This window comes from Coregonus lavaretus, assembly GCF_964263955.1.
Source record: "Coregonus lavaretus genome assembly, chromosome: 20".
Taxonomy (NCBI): Eukaryota; Metazoa; Chordata; class Actinopteri; order Salmoniformes; family Salmonidae; genus Coregonus; species Coregonus lavaretus.
In genome coordinates, this window is record NC_140007.1 from 28,328,021 (window position 1) to 28,349,881 (window position 21,861).

Consider the following 21,861-nt stretch of genomic DNA (forward strand, 5'->3'; position numbering starts at 1 on the left):
CCCCCCCCCAAAATAAAATAAAAAACTTTGTAAAGTGGTTATCCCACTGGCTATAAGGTGAATGCACCAATTTGTAAGTCGCTCTGCTAAATGACGTAAATGTAAATGTAATAGAGACTGAGAAGGACAGCACTTTGTAATGGACATTGTTGAGAGGCTAGTTAAGGATCATATCACCTCTACCTTACCTGACACCCTAGACCCACTTCAATTTGCTTACCGCCCCAATAGATCCACAGACAACGCAATCGCCATCACACTGCACACTGCCCTATCCCATCTGGACAAGAGGAATACCTATGTAAGAATGCTGTTCATTGACTATAGCTCAGCATTCAACACCATAGTACTCTCGGAGCTCATCATTAAGCTCTGGGTCTGAACCCCGCCCTGTGCAACTGGGTCCTGGACTTCCTGACGGGCCGCCCCCAGGTAGTGAAGTTAGGAAACAACACCATTTCGCTGATCCTCAACAATGGGGCCCCACAAGGGTGCGTGCTCAGCCCCCTCCTGTACTCCCTGTTCACCCATGACTGCGTGGCCACGCACGCCTCCAACACAATCATCAAGTTTTCAGACACACAACAGTAGTAGGCCTGATTACCAACAATGACAAGACAGCCTACAGGGAGGAGGTGAGGGCCCTGGGAGTGTGGTGCCAGGAAAATAATCTCTCATTCAACGTCAACAAAACAAAGGAGCTGATCGTGGACTTCAGGAAACAGCAGAGGGAGCACGCCGCCCCTTTCCACATCGACGGGACCGCAGTGGAGAAGGTGGAAAGCTTCAAGTTACTCGGTGTACACATCACTGACGATCTGAAATGGTCCACCCACGCAGACAGTGTGGTGAAGAAGGTGCAACAGCGCCTCTTCAACCTCAGGAGGCTGAAGAAATTTGGCTTGGCACCTAAAACCCTCAAACTTTTAGAGATGCACAATTGAGGGCATCCTGACCGGCTGTATCACCGCCTGGTACGGCAACTGCACCGCCCGTAACCGCAGGGCTCTCCAGAGGATGGTGTGGTCTGCCCAACACATCACCGGGGGCAAACTACCTGCCCTCCAGGACACCTACAGCAGCCGATGTCACCGGAAGGCCAAATAGATCATCAAGGACAACAACCACAAGGACAACAACCACCCGAGCCACTGCCTGTTCACCCCGCTATCATCCAGAAGGCGAAGTCAGTACAGGTGCATCAAAGCTGGGACCGAGAGACTGAAAAACAGCTTCTATCTCAAGGCCATCAGACTGTTAAATGGCCATCACTAGGCGGCTTCCACCCGGTTACGTAACCCTGCACCTTAGAGGCTGCTGCCCTATGTACATAGACATGAAATCACTGGCCACATTAATAATGGAACACTAGTCACTTTAATAATGTTTAAATATTTCTGCTTTACTCATCTCATATGTATATACTGTATTCTATTCTACTGTATTTTAGTCTATGCCACTCTGACATTGCTCGTCCTAATATTGATATATTTCTTAATTCCATTCTTTTACTTTTAGATTGTGTGTATTATGTGTATTGTTGTGATTTGTTAGATACTACTGCACTGTTGGAGCTAGAAACACAAGCATTTCGCTACACCCACAATACCATCTGCTAAACATGTGTATGTGACCAATAAAATTGGATTTGATTTGATGTTAAACTGACACACACATTGATTCGTCTGTTTGGGTGCTGGAGAACATCCCAATTCTAATCATTCACTATTGGCCAAGTGCAAGGCCAGGATGGGCAGTGTGCTGCACTCTCCACAGGTCCCCACAGCAGGCAGAAACCACTAAACACCGCTGTGGTTCTCACTACAGTCAAGCTAGCAAATAGATATGCCCTGAGAATTTAGCAGGCTATCATCTATCTAGTGATGCTAGCCTCTCCTGTATGGGTTCACTCTGGCCAAGGCCACATAACCTGATAGTCAGAAGATATTATGTCTATGGCAGATAACTTTATCACTATTCAGTATGTGAAATCTCTTCAGCACCCAATTTACTCCGTGGGTGAGAGTAGTGCACTATGTGTGGTTAGATGCCTGTGAAACAGGAGGCATGTGGAATCTGTTGGGCATCCTCTGTGATTCCTTCCTGCTGAGGAAGGCAGAATGTGTGTGACAGGTGCTCTGCTCCCTCTCTGCTGCTGCTGCTGACAGGGCATGTCTCCATCACACACACACACACAGCCTCGATGGGGAGGGGGAGAGATGTGACGGGGCGGGGGCAGTAGCAGGGAGTGTGAGCAGGGCCCTAATCCCAATCCCTGAGAGGCAGCTGCTTTCAGATGGTAATGGGGAGGGACTGGGCCCACCTGTTTCTATTAGAGTCCCCAAACAGCACACATCTCTATCAGATACAGTCCCCAAACAGCACACATCTCTATCACAGACAGTCCCCAAACAGCACACATCTCTATCACAGACACAGTCCCCAAACAGCACACATCTCCATCACAGACACAGTCCCCAAACAGCACACATCTCTATCACAGACACAGTCCCCAAACAGCACACATCTCTATCACAGACACAGTCCCCAAACAGCACACATCTCCATCACAGACACAGTCCCCAAACAGCACACATCTCTATCACAGACACAGTCCCCAAACAGCACACATCTCTATCACAGACACAGTCCCCAAACAGCACACATCTATATCACAGACACAGCCCCCAAACAGCACACATCTCTATCACAGACACAGTCCCCAAACAGCACACATCTCCATCACAGACACAGTCCCCAAACAGCACACATCTCCATCACAGACACAGTCCCCAAACAGCACACATCTCCATCACAGACACAGTCCCCAAACAGCACACATCTCAATCACAGACACAGTCCCCAAACAGCACACATCTCTATCACAGACACAGTCCCCAAACAGCACACATCTCCATCACAGACACAGTCCCCAAACAGCACACATCTCTATCACAGACACAGTCCACAAACAGCACACATCTCTATCACAGACACAGCATGCTTAGCTATGTGTCGCTATGCGTCTGTGTTGTCTGCATGATTATGCCCTGCTTGGATATGCATGCGTCTTCTATGGTGTTCGTATGAGAGAACCGGCGAACGTAGCAAGATAAACAAAGAACTAGACAGCAAGAGGGAAGGGGATGAGATATAAATTGTCCCATCTCCAACCAATGCACAAAGTGTGCTATGTTGCATTTCTAGTACTGTATTACTGTAAGTAGGCTTGGGGTTCTTAGATAGGAACACAGTGTATGGTCAAATCTGATCAAGAATTCTGTTCCATGTGACAAACCCAATTAGTTTTCTTCAGCTGGCTTGCCAGAGAATGTAATTCAGCCTGATCTAAACAATCCTAATCCAGACCCGGAGCTGCTGTGCCTCTGGAATGCCAATCATACATTCCCAGGCAGCACTAATCCAACCCTACCAATCTCACTCTGCAGTCAGATGCTAATGTATTTCTTACATTACAGTTACAGTGACATACATGGGTTATGTTTGGCCAAGTTCCTCAAGCAAATTGCCTCTCTCCTTTGGCTCCTCAGAGTCAGAGAAGAGCATAGAGTTGCTCATGACCCGGTAGCTGTAACTAGAGTATAGCAGTGAGAAATCGGGGACCATGGGGGATAGAAGGTTGTTGGATTGGAGCACATTTAACAAATCTGATCTAACAAAAAGGATGTTCGTCAAATCCGTCATGATTGATGTATTGTAACAGACCCACAATGTGGTTTCTAAAGTCCCATTTGGATATATTAGGCTGTTTCGCTGCATAACATTTAGAAGTTGTCCCTTTTGAGGTTTAGAAGAAGTGACTGCGAAATGCTAACACGTGTTCGTATAAGCTGATAGCCTTAGCGAAATCAGTGGTGGTAGTCAAAGTCGTTTTTAACTGTAATGCAGTTTATTGGTGACAATGACATGAACATGTATTGGGGTTGGCATCCATATATTATACTCTGATTTTTACCTGAACAGTGTGAAATACACATATAAACAACAGACTAAATGTAGGATAATTTTGCTGGGTGGCAATGAGGAGATTCGGGATCTTTCCCTAACGGCATCTTTCCCCCGCACGTTTCCAATGCATTTCTGTGGTTTTGGTTGAGTTCCATTGTCTGCTTTACTAATGTTCCCTTACATTTTTTCAAGCACTGAGCAAATTTCAGGTCTGCTGAGCTCAAACTTGAACATTGTGAAAATTCTGTGCAACCTCTGGCTCGCGTTTATTGTGAACAGTTAGGCTGTACCCGCTTTAAGTTACACTTATAACAGTGGCCAAGTAGGCTACTGTGACTATTTGATCATAATGTAGGCCTATCATAGTGGCCTACCATCAAAAACAACGGAGAAAAGGCATCCCATAATATTTTTTACATGGAAATAGCTGTTCTATCATTCAGCCTACAGTAGCAGCCAATGTGTGGTGTTCAATGTAGGCCTACATTCCGTGAGACTTTTGAAAAAAATATTCTGGGCTTGACATTAACCTGTTTATCCACTTGTTCTTCAGACAACGATGTGGCTGAAAATGTGTTGTTTGATGCAAGAAAACACTTCACAAAATAAGGTTAATTATTATTACCATACCATTATTACAGAGAATCAGACAAATTGCTACCCTCTGCCTATTGGCTACTTCGCTTACTCAAGCCTGTCTCAAAATATAACACTGCCCCTTTAAGACAGAAAACAAATGCTCTTTACCTGACTTGCTTTTCAAAGATGGCTAGAAATGCACACATTTTGTGCTCTTGTAGGAAGCAACCACTCCCCCATTGCTGACTAGAAATGAGCTATAACTGGGCTAATAACTCAATTACATGTGGCTACACGCAGCTCTCGCTTTGATCTCAAAACAAACGCATCTAATCGCCACCACTCATGCTGTAAACACAGTCCATATATGGCAATGGTCTACTTGCATATAGGGATACTGCAGCTCTGATTGTTTATGCCACACTGGTCTGTAGAGAATGGGCTGAGTCTTGCCTCTCAATGCAATAGAATCCTACTCCGGTGCGTTCTGCATACAAGAAAATCTCTTGCATAGTTAGTTTTGCATACTAAGTCTTTAATAGTCCGTTTTGTTTCGGTATGTTGCATTGAAAGTGGCTAATGTTGGCAATACCCACAGTAGAGGGAAACGATGATAGTGTTAACTAAATGGGAAAACTAGGAAGTTAATTAAAGTTCAATCTCGTGCTTCTCTGCGTGGGCTGATATTTCTTCTGCTTGGCAGTCCCGTGGGAGCTGCGTACCCGTGCAGCTTAGAGGGAACATTGCACTTTACTGCATCTATGGTCAACGTGGAGCTTAGAAACAAACAAATCTCCCCCAGCAGGGACTGCCATCCAGAAGATACAGCATGTGGATGGTGTAACTCACCACCAGTGGGGCGGAGGCCTGTCCGTCCAGGCCCAACCAAAGGAGGTCCAGGGGGCTTCAGGGTGTCGCCCGTCTCGCCTGGTGGTCTGAGGTCACTAGGGGCAGTGGGCTTCTGCTGCTGGAGGAGACCAGGGGAGAGATGAGCACACTAACAGCTGTCAATCCCAACTAAAACCACCACCACACTCACAGCATAGCAGATGATTAATTTAGCCCCACACTATGATATTAAATTAAGAAAGCGTCCCAGTGATTGCTTCCACGTTGCCGTGCATCATCATTCCTAATATGGATGATAGCCTCAGATGGCTGGCTGCTGATTAGAACACAGAGGATGCCAGTCAGCCAGCCAGCCAGCCAGTCAGCGAGCCAGCCAGCCGGCCAGTCAGCCAGCCAGCCACACAGAGACTCATTTAAAATAAAACATTAGGCAGCAAAGGGACAGTTGCTCCAAATAAGAACCTCAGAAAAAAAACAGATGTGAGATGAGATTATGGGAGGAGAGGGGAGAGCAACGCAAATAAAACCCTGTGGCAGCTAACTGTATAATAAAAATGAAAAGGCAGTATAAATAGATATGATAGGATAATAAATAGAAATGACAGCTTTATAGGGCCCTCCAGTTACATTCGATGAGACAGGGATAGGAGAGAGGGAATTAAAAGAGATGTAGAGGAGAGAGAGTTGGAGTGAGGGGAGAGGCTGTAAATCTCCAGGAGTCCCGGTGGCCAGGGTTGGCTACAGAGTCACTAAACAGAGACACAGAGGACCTCAGTCAGGGAGCCATATTTCCTGATGAAGTACCTGTATGTAAGATATTTATCCTCGCATGGTGGAGCAGTACCATGGTGGAGCAGTACCATGGTGGAGCAGTACCATGGTGGAGCAGTACCATGGTGGAGCAGTACCATGGTGGAGCAGTACCATGGTGGAGGAGTACCATGGTGGAAAAATACATGTTTAGGGAAAAAGGTCTGACCTCATGGTTCGATTTCCATGTCAAAGCAGAACGTGGAGGAACCCAGGGACCTTTTTTGTTGCCCTTTGTCAATGTCTTTCACTGTGCAAGCAGTGTGTGACACAGGAGAAAATATAATTATCATTTGGTGGGTGCTTATATTTGTCCTATTTCACACGTGTGAAATGGAAATGTGTTTTTTGCATATCCCACACTCCCTGAGACACCCTTGGAGTGTGGGTTCACGGCCAGGGTCTGCCATTATCAATTAGGGTTAAGTGCCTTGCTCAAGGGCACATTGGCATATTTTTCACCTTATCAGCTTTTCTGTTACTGGCCCAACGCTCTAACCGCTAGGTTACCTGCCACCCTGATATGTAGCTACTAGCGGTAAATAACTTCTTATTCATCACACAGCGTTCCAGAGCACAGGCAAGGTAGAGCCTGCTGCTGAAATGTCACTCTACAGTAAGTCAGATGTCAGGCAGCATGGCAGACATGGAGGGATGAAGGGAGAGATGAGGGGAGAGATGGAGGGATGAGGGGAGAGATGAAGGGATGAGGGGAGAGATGGAGAGATGAGGGGAGAGATGGAGGGATGAGGGGAGAGATGGAGGGATGAGGGGAGGGATGAGGGGAGAGATGGAGGGATGGAGGGAGAGATGAGGGGAGAGATGGAGGGATGAGGGGGGAGATGAAGGGATGAGGGGAGAGATGGAGAGATGAGGGGAGAGATGGAGGGATGAGGGGAGAGATGGAGGGATGAGGGGAGAGATGGAGGGATGGAGGGAGAGATGGAGGGATGAGGGGAGAGATGAAGGGATGAGGGGAGACATGGAGGGATGAAGGGAGAGATGAGGGGAGAGATGGAGGGATGAGGGGAGAGATGAAGGGATGAGGGGAGAGATGGAGAGATGAGGGGAGAGATGGAGGGATGAGGGGAGAGATGGAGGGATGAGGGGAGGGATGAGGGGAGAGATGGAGGGATGGAGGGAGAGATGAGGGGAGAGATGGAGGGATGAGGGGGGAGATGAAGGGATGAGGGGAGAGATGGAGAGATGAGGGGAGAGATGGAGGGATGAGGGGAGAGATGGAGGGATGAGGGGAGAGATGGAGGGATGGAGGGAGAGATGGAGGGATGAGGGGAGAGATGAAGGGATGAGGGGAGAGATGGAGGGATGAGGGGAGAGATGGAGGGATGAGGGGAGAGATGGAGGGATGAGGGGAGAGATGGAGGGATGAGGGGAGAGATGGAGGGATGGAGGGATGAGGGGAGAGATGGAGGGATGAGGGGAGAGATGAGGGGAGAGATGGAGGGATGAGGGGAGAGATGGAGGATGAGGGGAGAGATGAAGGGATGAGGGGAGAGATGGAGAGATGAGGGGAGAGATGGAGAGATGAGGGGAGAGATGAAGGGATGAGGGGAGAGATGGAGAGATGAGGGGAGATATGGAGGGATGAGGGGAGATATGGAGGGATGAGGGGAGCGATGAGGGGAGAGATGGAGGGATGAGGGGAGAGATGAGGGGAGAGATGGAGGGAGAGATGGAGGGATGAGGGGATGAGGGGAGAGATGGAGGGATGAGGGGAGAAATGAAGGGATGAGGGGAGAGATGGAGAGATGAGGGGAGAGATGGAGGGATGAGGGGAGCGATGAGGGGAGAGATGGAGGGATGAGGGGAGAGATGAGGGGAGAGATGGAGGGATGAGGGGAGAGATGGAGATATGAGGGGAGAGATGGAGAGATGAGGGGAGAGATGGAGGGATGAGGGGAGAGATGAAGGGATGAGGGGAGAGATGGAGAGATGAGGGGAGAGATGGAGGGATGAGGGGAGAGATGGAGGGATGAGGGGAGCGATGAGGGGAGAGATGGAGGGATGAGGGGAGAGATGAGGGGAGAGATGGAGGGATGAGGGGAGAGATGGAGTGGAGAGATGGAGGGATGAGGGGAAGGATGAGGGGAGGGATGGAGGGGAGAGATAGAGGGATGAGGGGAGAGATGGAGGGATGAGGGGAGAGATGGAGGGATGAGTGGAGGGATGAGGGGAAGGATGAGGGGAGAGATGTAGGGATGAGAGGAGGAAAGGAGAGGAGATGCAGGTCATACCTGAGGTAGGAGATTGTTGGAAGACTGTTGGGCTGTAGCGTTCCCATCTGGAGAGACAGGATAGACAGCAGTTAGTTAGGTCATCATGAGTAAGGTAGTAAAATTATCATATTTAATTTCTATTCAATTTAGTTTAGTTTATCTCAAGACTTCCAGGGATGATATTATGCAAAGTGAATTGGAAAGGGAAGTATAATAAAGCTCATGTTTTATGCATATGGTATTATGGGGCGGCAGGTAGCTTAGTGGTTAAGAGCATTGTGCCAGTAACCGAAAGGTCGCTGGTTCTAATCCCCGAGCCGACTAGGTGAAAAATCTGTAGATGTGCCCTTGAGCAAGGCACTTAACCCTATTTGCTCCTGTAAGTCGCTCTGGATAAGAGCGCCTGCTAAATGACCAATTATTTTATAATTATTATGGGTAGTATTGGAGACAATGGCCAGACAGACACTCAGACAGACACTTAAAACAGTGAGAAGAGCAGACAATTAAGCAGCCAGCAAAGACTTCCTCAAACCAACCCATTAAACATCTTAACAACATTATGGAGGAATGCAAGTCAAGGACTGGACGTCATCTAGTAAAAGGGGAAGTGATTACATCAGCAATCAGACTCTCCACATTCATTCCTATGACACTGTTTAGTGACACACCATTCATTTATTAGGAATGTGACAGAACAGAAAGCCTGGGGGACTGTTTAAAAACATCTATATCAACAGACAGGGACTCCAATGGGCTGTTAATTCAATCCCATTTAATCCAATGAAACGCAGTGTCATTCAAAAGCCAAAGCTAAGAAATGAGTCCTCTGATACAGCATGGACCATCCTGAGTAGGATATCCTACATTAGCATATTCCAAGCTCTCTTCTACTGATGGTGTTGAGGTTAAACCTTAGCTGTATTTCAGGTAAAGGGTTACTACCAGAGTGGAAGCAGGAGGGGTTTAGGGAGTGGTTGGGAAACTGACCCTTGCTCCATTCCATCCCTGGTGTAATGCTGCTAGGAATGAAGGGTCACACTTTACAAAGCACCAGGGAGGGGGGCATGTGGGTGGAGCGGGGGAGAGGTTGCAAGTGCTCCTTATTCCTCAGGTTGAAGGAGCAATGTTTTATCGCACATCATTTTCCATCAATCAGGAACCATGAAGGGATTTGAATATCATCCTTGATCCAATCCAAACCACTTTCTACACCCCTTGTCCTCCCTGTAAGGGTGTTGTACCTTTCTGGGATGGGGCGTCCAGCGCAGACTGGGAGACTTTGGTCTGGGCAGACAGCAGCAGTTCATACGTGTGATCCTCCTCCGCTGTCTCCCCCCTCTCATCGATGCTGCTGTTAGTGTATAGGGCCTGTGAGGGAGAGAGGGGAGACAGGGTCAACATAGTACAGAACACCCATACCACCTCTGTTAGGCTTGTGTAGCATTAATCTCAGACTGTCCTGTGATGCTGAGGACTCCTACAGTGAGATAAATCACTCCACAGTGCTCTCTCAGGGTTGTACTAGATCCTAAGGTTATCTACACAGTCCTTAGCTCGTTCCTCACACACAAAACTAGCAGGAACTAATTGATTGCTTTGGCCAAAAGTTACGGAAAGGAAAGGGAAAGGAGGATACCTAGTCAGTTGCACAACTGAATGCATTCAACCAAATGCGTCTTCTGCATTTAACCCAACCATTGCAACATAGTCCTTCAAAAAGGAGCTTTAATTACCATATATACTGACCTCTGAGCTAAGCTCCTCTTCATGGCCTGGGGCAGGTTGGGATTGGTGAGCCAGCCGGTCTTTCTGTAATTGACAAACAGAGAACGAAATCACTGATTGTGCTTAGACTGTGCTCAGACATTCGGTTGACACATATCTTGAAGTAGGAGGTCGGCTGAACTGGAGCCTTGAATTCAAACATAGATTTTTGCTTTAACACTAGAAAAGCTGAGAGCGCATCATGTGGACGCAAAACGAATGTACATTTTTAATTATACATTCCATTTTTGTAATGTCCCCCCCCCGCCGCCCACGTCCTTGACTTTTCCTAAATAAGTCTATATAACACACCGTAATTTTTTTAATCTTAATATCACAAGCAGAATGTGTTATAAACAGTTGTCTTTTTTTTTTTTGCCTGCCCTCATTCACTGGCAGTCAGCCTGCACAGCTGATAATGGCCCATCAAAACTACACCTAAACTATACTCACCAGCCAGTTTATCGGGTACACCCATCTAGTACCGGGTCGGACCCCCCTTTGCCTCCATGCTGACGCGATGGCATTACGCAGTTGCTGCAGATTGGATGGGGGTTCATGCTGTGAACAGGCCGTTCCATCTCATCCCAAAGATGTTCTATTGGGTTGAGGTCTGGGGAATAAGCAGGCCACTCAAGTAAACTGAGCTCGCTGTCATGTTCCAGGTGATGTTTTTCCACTCCTCAATTGTCCAGTGTTGGTGATCACGTGCCCACTGGAGCCACTTCTTCTTGATTTTAGCTGATAGGAGTGGAACCCGGTGTGGTCGTCTGCTGCAATAGACCATCCGTGACAAGGATCGACGAGTTGTGCGTTCCGAGATGCAGTTCTGCGCACCACTGTTGTACTGCACCGTTATTTATCTGTTTGTTGTCCGCCTGTTAGCTTGCACGATTTTTGCCATTCTCCTTTGACCTCTCCCATCAACAAGCTGTTTTTACACACAGGAATGCCGCTGACTGTATGTTTTTTTGTTTGTCGCACCATTCTCAGTAAAGCCTAGACACTGTTGTGCGTGAAAAGCCCTCGGGCCTTTTTGGCAGAATGACCGCGATTCCATGCACTCCCTACATGCAACATTCAAAGCGCAGTAATATATTTAATCTCTAAATATGCCATTCTGTTCTTTTGAAATGCATTATCTTAGTTTCATAATGTTCCTTAAGACTTGCCCTTAACAAATTAATAATGCATTTTCTTTCTGATAATTTTTATTTAATGGATTTTAACACTTGAATTGTGGTGTTTTAGTGGTTTTTCATTTGTACATATAGCCTACAGTTACATAAACTAATGAAAATGCTACTGTGTTCTTTGAAACACATTTTCTTTCGTAGTGTAATGTTACCTAAGACCTTCATAAACACAACCAAATGATTATATGAAATGTATTTATTAGACTGTTAGAATGTTGACGTCCAAAAGACTCGTCATTGTCCCAGGCTTTTCTAGTGTTAAAGAGATATGCTGTCATAATTTCGAAATCCAGTCCACTCAACAACAATTAAATGCAGAGAACTATTGCCCTCTAGTGGAGAACAAATATTTTAGATGCCCAGCCACGCAAACCTCTTGAGTCACATGTTGTGCGTTTCTGTGGTGGAAGGCAGAGTTCCAACCAACCTTTCCGGCTTCACTGTCAGGCCGTCCAGAGTCCCTGTCGGAGGACTTCCCGCTGGCCAGGCTGTCTAGAGAGTGACAGGAGGTGGCCTCAAACAGAGCCTCATACGGGCTCTCCTCCTCAGGCCCCGGGGCCAGCCCCGAGAGCAGCTCACTCACCACCTCCATCTCACCTACAACACACACACACACATTTTAACACACATATTGATACACATTCTTCTACAGGTGAACATTCACAGCATCACACAGGTAGACATCCTTGGCTGGTGGTTACATGTTAACACCATATCCTCAAACAGCTCACATAACTTGAGGTTTTCTGTATAGATATGACATACCTTTTTTCCTCGGACCAGGGCTCTCATTAGGCGGAGGGAGAGGGGGAGGAGGCAAGTCTAAAACAGGGGGATTTCCTGACATATGACCTGCAGAGAAATAAGGAAGAAAAGTAATAATATCATTAGTCAGATAAAACACTTTTTGAAATCAGTTTGAGGTCATCTTTCTTTATAATCCCATAGGGAACCATTGATCTCTGTATTTCTTACCACGGATTAGAGCTGCTATCTGCCGGCTCTTCTGAGAGGGCATCTCTCTGACAGTGTCCAGCGCAGTCAGGCCCTTGTTGTCCACCATGTTCACATTAACCCCTGGAGCAGGACGGCCAGGGAGGAGAGAGGGAGGAGACACAGAGGACAGAGCAGGGGATTAGGGGAGGAGAGACAGACGAGCAGGGGGTTATTTCTGCATTATTCAGTGGATATAAACGTGTTGTGTTGTATCTTATAAGCATGTTGACTAAATGGAGGCATCAGTGTCTGACCTGCCCTCAGAAGTTTCTGCACCACGTCAGTCTTCCCAAAGAGAGCTGCTTCATGGAGGGCACTGCCCTTCTCCGTCTGCAGAGAGACAACAAACACACCATAATCAAAACAGTGCTGATGCTGAGCAATAACAAAACATGTAGAGACACCAAAGTAGACTCCCGGCCAGCAACATACACCACAGCAGAGGTCAGATCTCTAACCCGAACCCTCCCTGCTGAGAGGAACAGGTGAAGACCTGCTATCTAGACCGCCACAATGCTTTGATTCTGATTCCACTCCTCTCATCTTGGTCAGCTAGGACATACAGCTTAAGGCTAAACCAGCAGGATACTTCCTGAACAAACAGAACAGGTTTGATCAGCGTGAAATAGAAGTTTGGCTTTTGGTTATTTATACCCTGCCGGCCACCACCCCTGTGTGTTTTGCTATGGAGAATTATTTGATTGAGGAATCAAAGCAGATCATTTTCCAGCTCATAGCGCCATGCTAAAGGAAACCTGCAGGAAGCAGGACCTGAATGATTCTTGGTGGCCCAGACCTGCTACAGAGCAGAGATGAGAAGAGGTAGGACACGACAAATGGATGGCATAGTCTGGTATAAGGATGGGAGAGGGCCAAAAGCCCCCTTTAACACTGTCTCTGTAGCCTAAATAAAGAGCTCAAGAGGTTTGAGTCAAAAGCCTATGAGTGTGTAGGCCTAAATGCTGCAAACAGACTATCAAATCATACCACATGGTGTGTACACAAAATAACATTATGGACACATTCAGTCTCTATATATCCACACAACTACACTCTCACACCAACTGATCATTAAGCATGCAGGAGACACAACAGACCCAGTGTTCTCCGCAGTCCTCACCTCGTAGTTTATGTCCATGCCAGCGTCCAGCAGTACCTCCACCACGGCCAGGTGTCCGTTGCGTGACGCCAGGTGCAGCGGCGTGTGTTTCTTGGTGTTGCAGCTGAGCAGGTTGGGGTGGGCGGTGAGCAGCAGCTTGACCACCTCTAGCCGGCCGTAGAGCGCCGCCAGGTCCAGCGGCGTCTCAAACTTGTTGTTCCTCATGGTGGGGTCGGTCAGCTCCTCTAGCAGCAGACGCACCACCTGGGTGTGGCCGTACTGGGCGGCACAGTGGAGGGGGGTCTCGTTGTCATTGTTCTGTTGGAGGAGGGAGGAAGGGGGACCAGAAAGGAAAGGGGAGGAATGGGAGGCAGGGGGTGAACATCCACATAGAGGAGGTTGAGAAAGAGGTAGAGGGGGTGGATATCAGGAAGAAGGGAGGGAGGGTGGGAGGGAGGGAGGGTGGGAGGATTAAGTGAGTCATGGTCCAGCTTCCAGAAAGCAGTGATTGAGGACTCATGATTGTGTCACTTAGGTTATGCCAATCAGCGCTTAGCAACCACCACATAAGCCAATATGTCTAAAGGTCACAGAAGAGCACCAATCAGGAATACGAGGCCGAAGGGAAGCGCTGGCTAGCTAAGAGAAAGAGATGCTGGGAGAATACTGGGGAGTGGGGACTGAAGTAGAACTGTCTAACACCTGCTTCTTATATAAATGTGACGAAAGGACAATCTGTTGACATTTAGGAAAGACACACTTCTGTGATGACAATATGTCATGTGTTGCTTGGTTGTTTAAGTATCTGCTTCTTGCAGACAGAGATAGGGGTGACCACCAGTGTGAAAGAGGTGAGTGTTGTGGTGACAGACACCAAGTGTGGTGAGTGTGATCCATGCAGTGCTTCACATGCAGAGGCATATGTTACCAGGGTGACCCAGCGAGATACAGTACTAGAGGGACACGGCTCATATGTCAATACAATCTGTGGTCCTGAGAGCAGAACAGTGGATGGATGAGGAACTGGCTTGTCTAGTAACAGAGACATGATGGCAATACTGAGGACAAAGGTCTGACTGCACATGGAGACACACAGACTATGAGTGCAATGGACGGAATAAATATATATTTTTAAATAGAGATAATCTCCTAGCGCAGAGAGCAAGGATAAAACCTATTATGTTAACTATAACAACTTTATAACAATATTATAACAAACACAGCTTTTACACTCAAAAAGCAACCACACTACGATGCTGAGTTAGTCGCAACATATGCCGTAGCCAAATGTAATCTCTATATCATATTGAGAGAATATCAGAGATAATATCAGAACAATGTGGGAGAGGATCAGACATATGTTCACATTGTAACATGTTAACAGAATCACAAACGTCATATCTAGCTTATGTCAGCAGCATATTCAGTAGAGTGGACTACCACCAGCAGCCAGAAGAGGGCGTACAATACAGCCTGATAGATCAGCGGAGACAAAATAATGGTCTTAATAACCAATCAATATCCAACTCAGAACAATTTATATGTAATGACACTTTATTCTCTCTCACATTCATCACAAAGGGAATTTGATGCTAGGTCATATTCCTAGAAGGGCAGTCTGGGAACACTAGCTAACACACAGAACTTTCCAATGTAATCTCAGTGGCTGACAACACTAGCAGTATGCTGTGTACAACAGGTCTGACATCATACAGGTTTGATGGTTTGTAAACACAATACAAACCTAAAGGTAATGAATGAATAACTGTTGTAAGGAGACCAACCATAAACACCCCAAGGCTAGCTATTCTGTGCCAGTCAACAACAATTGTGTACCAGGGTGTGGCAACAATGCCAGCCTGCAACATGCCCTGAGTGCCAGTCATGCTACAGCCACCTAGAAGCAGCCGACAGCTGGCAGGAGAATACCCACACACTGTGTGCCAGGTTGGGTCACTCCCTGGAGGAGGAGGAGCCAGCTGAGCCTTTATTCTGCCGTTAGAGGCAGGATCATGGAGACGGGGTGAGGGTGGGGGTAAGTGGAAGGTTACAGGGCCCCTCCCCTCTGACTAACACAAAGATCAGCAGGTGTCTACTGCTGAATTGTTCAAGGTACTGAGAGAGAGAGAGAGAGAGAGAGAGAGGACTACACTGGCAAAGACAGGTTACAGCTAAAGCTGAAAGAAAGCAGGAGGAGAAAGAAAAAATTATGATCCGAGCCAGGGGGAAACCAAACAACACCTGCCTTTCTGGATAGACGGGGACAGAGAGGCAGGAAGAGAGAGAAGGGGACAGAGAGGCAGGAAGAGAGAGACGGGGACAGAGAGGCAGGAAGAGAGAGACAGGGACAGAGAGGCAGGAAGAAAGAGACGGGGACAGAGAGGCAGGGAGAGAGAGACGGGGAAAGAGAGGCAGGAAGAGAGTTCGGGGACAGAGAGGCAGGGAGAGAGAGACGGGGACAGAGAGGCAGGGAGAGAGACGGGGACAGAGAGGCAGGAAGAGAGAGACGGGGACAGAGAGGCAGGAAGAGAGAGTTTCGGGGACAGAGAGGCAGGGAGAGAGACGGGGACAGAGGCAGGGAGAGAGAGACGGGGACAGAGAGGCAGGGAGAGAGAGACGGGGACAGAGAGGCAGGGAGAGAGAGACGAGGACAGAGAGGCAGGGAGAGAGAGACGAGGACAGAGAGGCAGGGAGAGAGACGGGGACAGAGAGGCAGGAAGAGAGAGACGGGACAGAGAGGCAGGGAGAGAGAGACTGGGACAGAGAGGCAGGGAGAGAGAGACTGGGACAGAGAGGCAGGGAGAGAGAGAGGGGCTCTGTTCACAAACACAAACAGACCCCACAGAGCCCCAGGACAACAACAACACAATTAGACCCAACCAAATCATGAGAAAACAAAAAGAGAATTACTTGACACATAAGAAAGAATTAACAAAAAAAACTGAGCAAACTAGAATGCTATTTGGCCCTAAACAGAGAGTACACAGTGGCAGAATACCTGACCACTGTGACTGACCCAAACTTAAGGAAAGCTTTGACTATGTACAGACTCAGTGAGCATAGCCTTGCTATTGAGAAAGGCCACCGAAAGCAGACCTGGCTCTCAAGAGAAGACAGGCTATGTGCACACTGCCCACAAAATGAGGTGGAAACTGAGCTGCACTTCCTAACCTCCTGCCAAATGAATGACCATATTAGAGACACATATTTCCCTCAGATTACACAGATCCACAAAGAATTCGAAAACAAACCCAATTTTGATAAACTCCCTTATCTACTGGGTGAAATACCACAGTGTGCCATCACAGCAGAAAGATTTGTGACCTGTTGCCACAAGAAAAGGGCAACCGGTGAAGAACAATCACCATTGTAAATACAACCCATATTTATGTTTATTTATTTTCCCATTTGTACTTTAACTATTTGCACATTGTTACAGCACTGTATATATACATAACATGACATCTGAAATGTCTTTATTCTTTTGGAACTTCTGAGTGTAATGTTTACTGTTAATTTGTATTGTTTATTTCACTTTTGTTTACTATCTACTTCACTTGCATTGGCAATGTTAACATATGTTTCCAATGCCAATAAATACCTTAAATTGAATTAAATTGAAATTGAATTGAGGGACAGGGAGAAAGAGGGACAGGGAGAGAGAGGGACAGGGAGAGAGAGGGACAGGGAGAGAGAGGGACAGGCTGAGAGAGGGACAGGCTGAGAGGGGCAGGCTGAGAGGGGCAGGCTGAGAGGGGCAGGCTGAGAGGGGCAGGCTGAGAGGGGCAGGCTGAGAGGGGCTTGGTCTGGCCTTGTGTGAGCTGCACTAAACAAACACAATAAAGACCACGGAGCAGAAGAACACTCCAAAACTAAAAGCCTGCTAGGGTTTTGCCAGTTAAGGTTTGGGATTTGACTAATTGTTCCTTCCTGCTTATCCTCTGTGTTTTTGGTCTAAATTAAGGTTTGGCTCTCTCGTTCTTTGTTTCTCTCTCTGTCTCCCTCTCTCTCCGTCTCGGTTTCTCTCTCTCCCCATTTGCTGCAGGGGCATGGCGCGACCATCGGTGACGCACCGTCAACTGTTTTGTCATCACAAGCTTTGTAAATAGATGTAACTCCCAACTGTTAGATGCCGGCAACTTCAGAGGAACATGTTTTATAGCCTTGGGTATACAGGTTTACTTGCACAGCCTGGATAAATCTGCCATAACAATATCCAAATAGAAACCAGCTTCACCCTGTATGTGCGCTGGCTAACTGCCCTGATTATGGCCTATTGAATTCTGCCTGCAAAAACCAAGACTTCCTCAAGACTTACAGCAAAAGGGGAGAGAGATTTGCCATAGCATGAACACATGATCAGTGTCTAGTTTTAAGACACCAAAAATCACATCACCAATGAAGTCTGACACTCCAGAGGATCCCCTCCTCTCCGTCTCAGTGGTGTGGCCAGTGATGTTCGTTCTGTGGTTGTGAGTCTGACAACATCTGATCATATTAGCCATGGCTGGCCTCTCCGGTGGCCGCAGCAGAGCAAAGCGCAGGGTGAGCAGCATGAATCAGACCTTCCCTGTGCCGCCTCCACCACTCCACACTAGCCTACTGCACAGGGGTCCACGTGAGCCTGCAAACCAACAGCTGTTCAAACGCTAACATAACAAAGTAGAGGGCCACACGCACTCCGGTCCTGGTCATCCACAGGGCAGAGTTGACTGATGTGATGGGCAGCTACAATCAAGAGAAGGATTAGTACCCTAGTTTGTATTCCTGGATAGTACACAGTATGAAGCCTGTGTGAACAACAGTGGTAGATTCCACAATAGCATGGTACAATGATAAATGGGCCTTCGTCCTAATCTAGACTCCAGTGCGTGTCAGGCACACTCAGATTAAAGTGCTTTCTCAGATTAAAGCTCAACATAACACTAACCAGGAACATCTGGAGACTAGGCCTAACCTCTGCACTGTTGTGATGCCAGTCACACTAGAATGTTCCAGTTCCGGAAGAGAAGAAACGTGCTGCAGTTTGACTGTGTGTAGGGCTACTGGCTGAGATGCTAACGAGGAGCGACTAATGACCTCTGGCATGTAATGTGCTCGCTGGGCTGGCGGAGCGTGGGATAGGAGGGGTTACGTCACGCTCTACCCTCTGGTTAAGGGGGAAGGGGGGTGAGGGGTGGAGGGGCAGGCAGCTGTTGTGGCCACTGGGCCACAGGGTTGCCCACACACTGCACGCGACTGCTCGTAGTATGCACACAGAATTGTAAATCCCTGTTTTTCACATGTCCACACATATAATGCGAGAAAGACACACGAGGCAAGCTCATCTCAAATGGCTGGAGACTGAAGATAGCAGATAGGTTGCCTGGCTACCCAAACTCCTTGCTCCGGCCAAACACTATGCCACGCCCACGGACGTTAGTTTCTTTTCCAGAGCCAGAATTCACGTGGGTAAAGCAGCGTTTTGAAAATTCGTCATTGGCTTTGATACTTTGATTTGTTAGAGATGATCCAATCGCTGATGACTTTGTTTTGTCCAACAACCTTCATTTTGACATCACCACAAACGCCTTCAACGATGGCAGTCTCAGACTGAAGTATGTAGCGAACACAGTTTGAGTCGTCAGGCAAGTAGATAGTAGCTTTCTCCAGCATCTCTCTCTCCTCCCCCACTGCCCTCAAGCAACAACTCTATCTACAGCAGAAAACCAGGCGTATGCTGGATGTGATTATGCATAAAGGATGAAGGGAAAGAAACCTGTCCATCAAATGGACAGATGCCCTTATGAGGGGCTCTAGCTTCAATTCCATGTGTGATTCGAGCATTTAGTATCTGCATGGATGCATGTAGGAATGTTGAAGGAGATATGAAGGAGAAAATGGGCTGGTGTCGGATGTGATGTGTGGCAGTAGACAGAGATGGACACAGGGGCTAAGCTAAAGCCAATGAGAACGCTAACAGACTGTGGGGCAGTGTGCCCACAGTGCAGTGGGGCGAGCATATCCTCCCCTCCTCAGACAAGCTGGCCCTTCCGATTAGGAGGCAAAGTCTTTTTTTTTTTTTAAAGGCACATTGCATTGTCATTCAATATTAGCTCTCATACCTGGTGTGAATCACAGCATGACTGAAATTCCATACTGTTCCCTTTTTAGGTTCTCTGGTGTTATTTTCAGGGCACTGTCAGGCTACAGCAAGCAGTGTTTATGTATTACACTGTGTGTTTAACTTAGTGCCATCTCATTCTCCCTCTGTGTAGTATAATGCTGGGAAGCTGGGTGCATGACTGTGTGAAGGCCAACCATCTGAAGGTACAGCACATTTTGTTAGACAGGTGACCTATATTGGAGACGGAGGACTGTTAGACTTGCAGCTTTGACATATTTCAAGAGCAGTAACGCACGTTCCTCGAAAATACCACTACTATCAGACACCAGGCTTTTTCGATGGAAAACATTGTTTTAAATATAGGAGCAGGGAAATTATGACTAAGTGTTACATTTTATTTTTATATTTTGTGCCCTGGGGAGGATCTCCCTGGGGACACAATCAAGCTTCCATGATCAATCGCTTTTCCTTATTGGGGCAATATCAGAATATCATCAAGTGGCAGGCCCATTAGAGATAGTAACACTGGGAGAGCGTTGCAGCAACACTTAATAAACATTACAGCTAGGCAGCACTAGGGCCAGGAGGACTGAGAGAGAGGGGCTGTTTGAGCTGTGTCCAGGCTGAGCTACAGTGCTTCCCTGAGGGGGAGAGCCTGCACTTAAAGCCCCCTCCTCCTCCATAAACCCATGCCCACAACCACCCCTCCCATCTCTAGCTAGCTAACTCCATGACACACACCCCTATCTTCTCTCCTGCTCCGTGTTCCACTGGGTCAGTCACTGCTGCTGCAAGACCAATCAGCCGTGACACCGTTACCATGACAACATCCCACCTCTCCCTTGCTCTCTTCCACAGTGGTGCAGACTCACAGGCAGAAAAACAGAGAGAGGGAGAGACACACACTGAGCAGCGAGCACGCTCTGCCTGACATTGATGCAAAGAGACTGGTACACAGAAAAGCTCCCTCTCCTCGGAAGACATTTCTCCGGTTGTTACAAAAACACTGAGATGTTAGGAACACAAAGGCTCTTTTGGGGGACCCAGAGAGAGATCCACAGTCACATGATGCCATCACCATCACTGCCAGAGCATCCATCCAGCCTGCATCCATCCATGTTTCTGATTTATTCATAACAGCTTATCCATTATTTAGGTCTACTGTGGCCAGGTATTGGACCCCATACTACTGTATTCCAAAACCAACAGAGAAGCTAACCCCCACAGACGACAACTGGTCAGTCTGACAACTAAACCACATCCTAAACGTTTACATTAAGAGGAGCAATAATTATACAGCACTAGAGGACATGTAAAACATATGCTGCATGTCGCTTTAAGGCACCCAAAGCTAAGAGGCTTAAGTTAGCGCTGAAGAAATGTGACACCATTTTAAAAATAGTTTGATTTCCAAATGCTTTCCTCAAAACACAAGCTTTGAACTCTCAACACTCCAGTGATGGTGTTAGCCTCAATTTGATGTTAAGGTAACATTGCCTCTGTCAGTATGATAAATGAAGTGTTAATGGTGAAGTTCAGTAGTTCAAAATCTTTGGGGGAAAGACTATCTGACTGAAGCTTGACTGTCTAAGCGTGAATGATGCTTCTACACATACAGTAGGACGTAATGACCCTAGACAAACATGAGCACATACACGTCTAGAGCAAACTCAAGGTAAAATGTAGGAGAAACACCAAGGAACACACACAGGTCAGAAATGACTGACATGTAACACCTACAGTTGAAGTCGGAAGTTTACATACACCTTAGCCAAATACATTTTATACTTCGTTTTTCACAATTCCTGAAATGTAATCCTAGTAAAAATTCCCTGTCTTAGGTCAGTTAGGATCACCACTTTATTTTAAGAATGTGAAATGTCAGAATAATAGTAGAGAGAATTATATATTTCAGCTTTTATTTCTTTCATCACATTCCCAGTGGGTCAGAAGTGTACATACACTCAATTAGTATTTGGTAGCATTGCCTTTAAATTGTTTAACTTGGGTCAAACTTTTCGGGTAGCCTTCCACAAGCTTCCCACAATAAGTTGGGTGAATTTTGGCCCATTCCTCCTGACAGAGCTGGTATAACCGAGTCAGGTTTCTAGGCCTCCTTGCTCGCACACGATTTTACAGTTCTGCCCTCAAATTTTCTATAGGATTGAGGTCAGGGCTCTGTGATGGCCACTCCAATATCTTGACTTTGTTGTCCTTAAGCCATGTTGCCACAACTTTGGAAGTATGCTTGGG

General features: G+C 47.1%; 1 protein-coding gene across 2 annotated transcripts in view; it reads right to left on the reverse strand.

Moving 5' to 3' along the window:
• Positions 1 to 21,861, reverse strand: part of LOC311148236 (ankyrin repeat and SAM domain-containing protein 1A-like) — a gene marked incomplete at its 3' end in the record, with an annotated part of 125,938 nt that overhangs the window by 73,102 nt on the left and 30,975 nt on the right. For both annotated transcript variants that reach the window (XM_084185133.1, XM_084185132.1), the window contains exons 5-13: positions 13,524 to 13,820; positions 12,658 to 12,733; positions 12,383 to 12,484; positions 12,173 to 12,259; positions 11,835 to 12,004; positions 10,194 to 10,256; positions 9,689 to 9,815; positions 8,463 to 8,509; positions 5,398 to 5,515 (exon numbers count right to left, since the gene is read on the reverse strand). In XM_084185133.1, the coding sequence (XP_084041259.1) occupies positions 5,398 to 5,515; positions 8,463 to 8,509; positions 9,689 to 9,815; positions 10,194 to 10,256; positions 11,835 to 12,004; positions 12,173 to 12,259; positions 12,383 to 12,484; positions 12,658 to 12,733; positions 13,524 to 13,820 (1,087 nt within the window). The remainder of the gene's footprint in view (positions 1 to 5,397; positions 5,516 to 8,462; positions 8,510 to 9,688; positions 9,816 to 10,193; positions 10,257 to 11,834; positions 12,005 to 12,172; positions 12,260 to 12,382; positions 12,485 to 12,657; positions 12,734 to 13,523; positions 13,821 to 21,861) is intronic.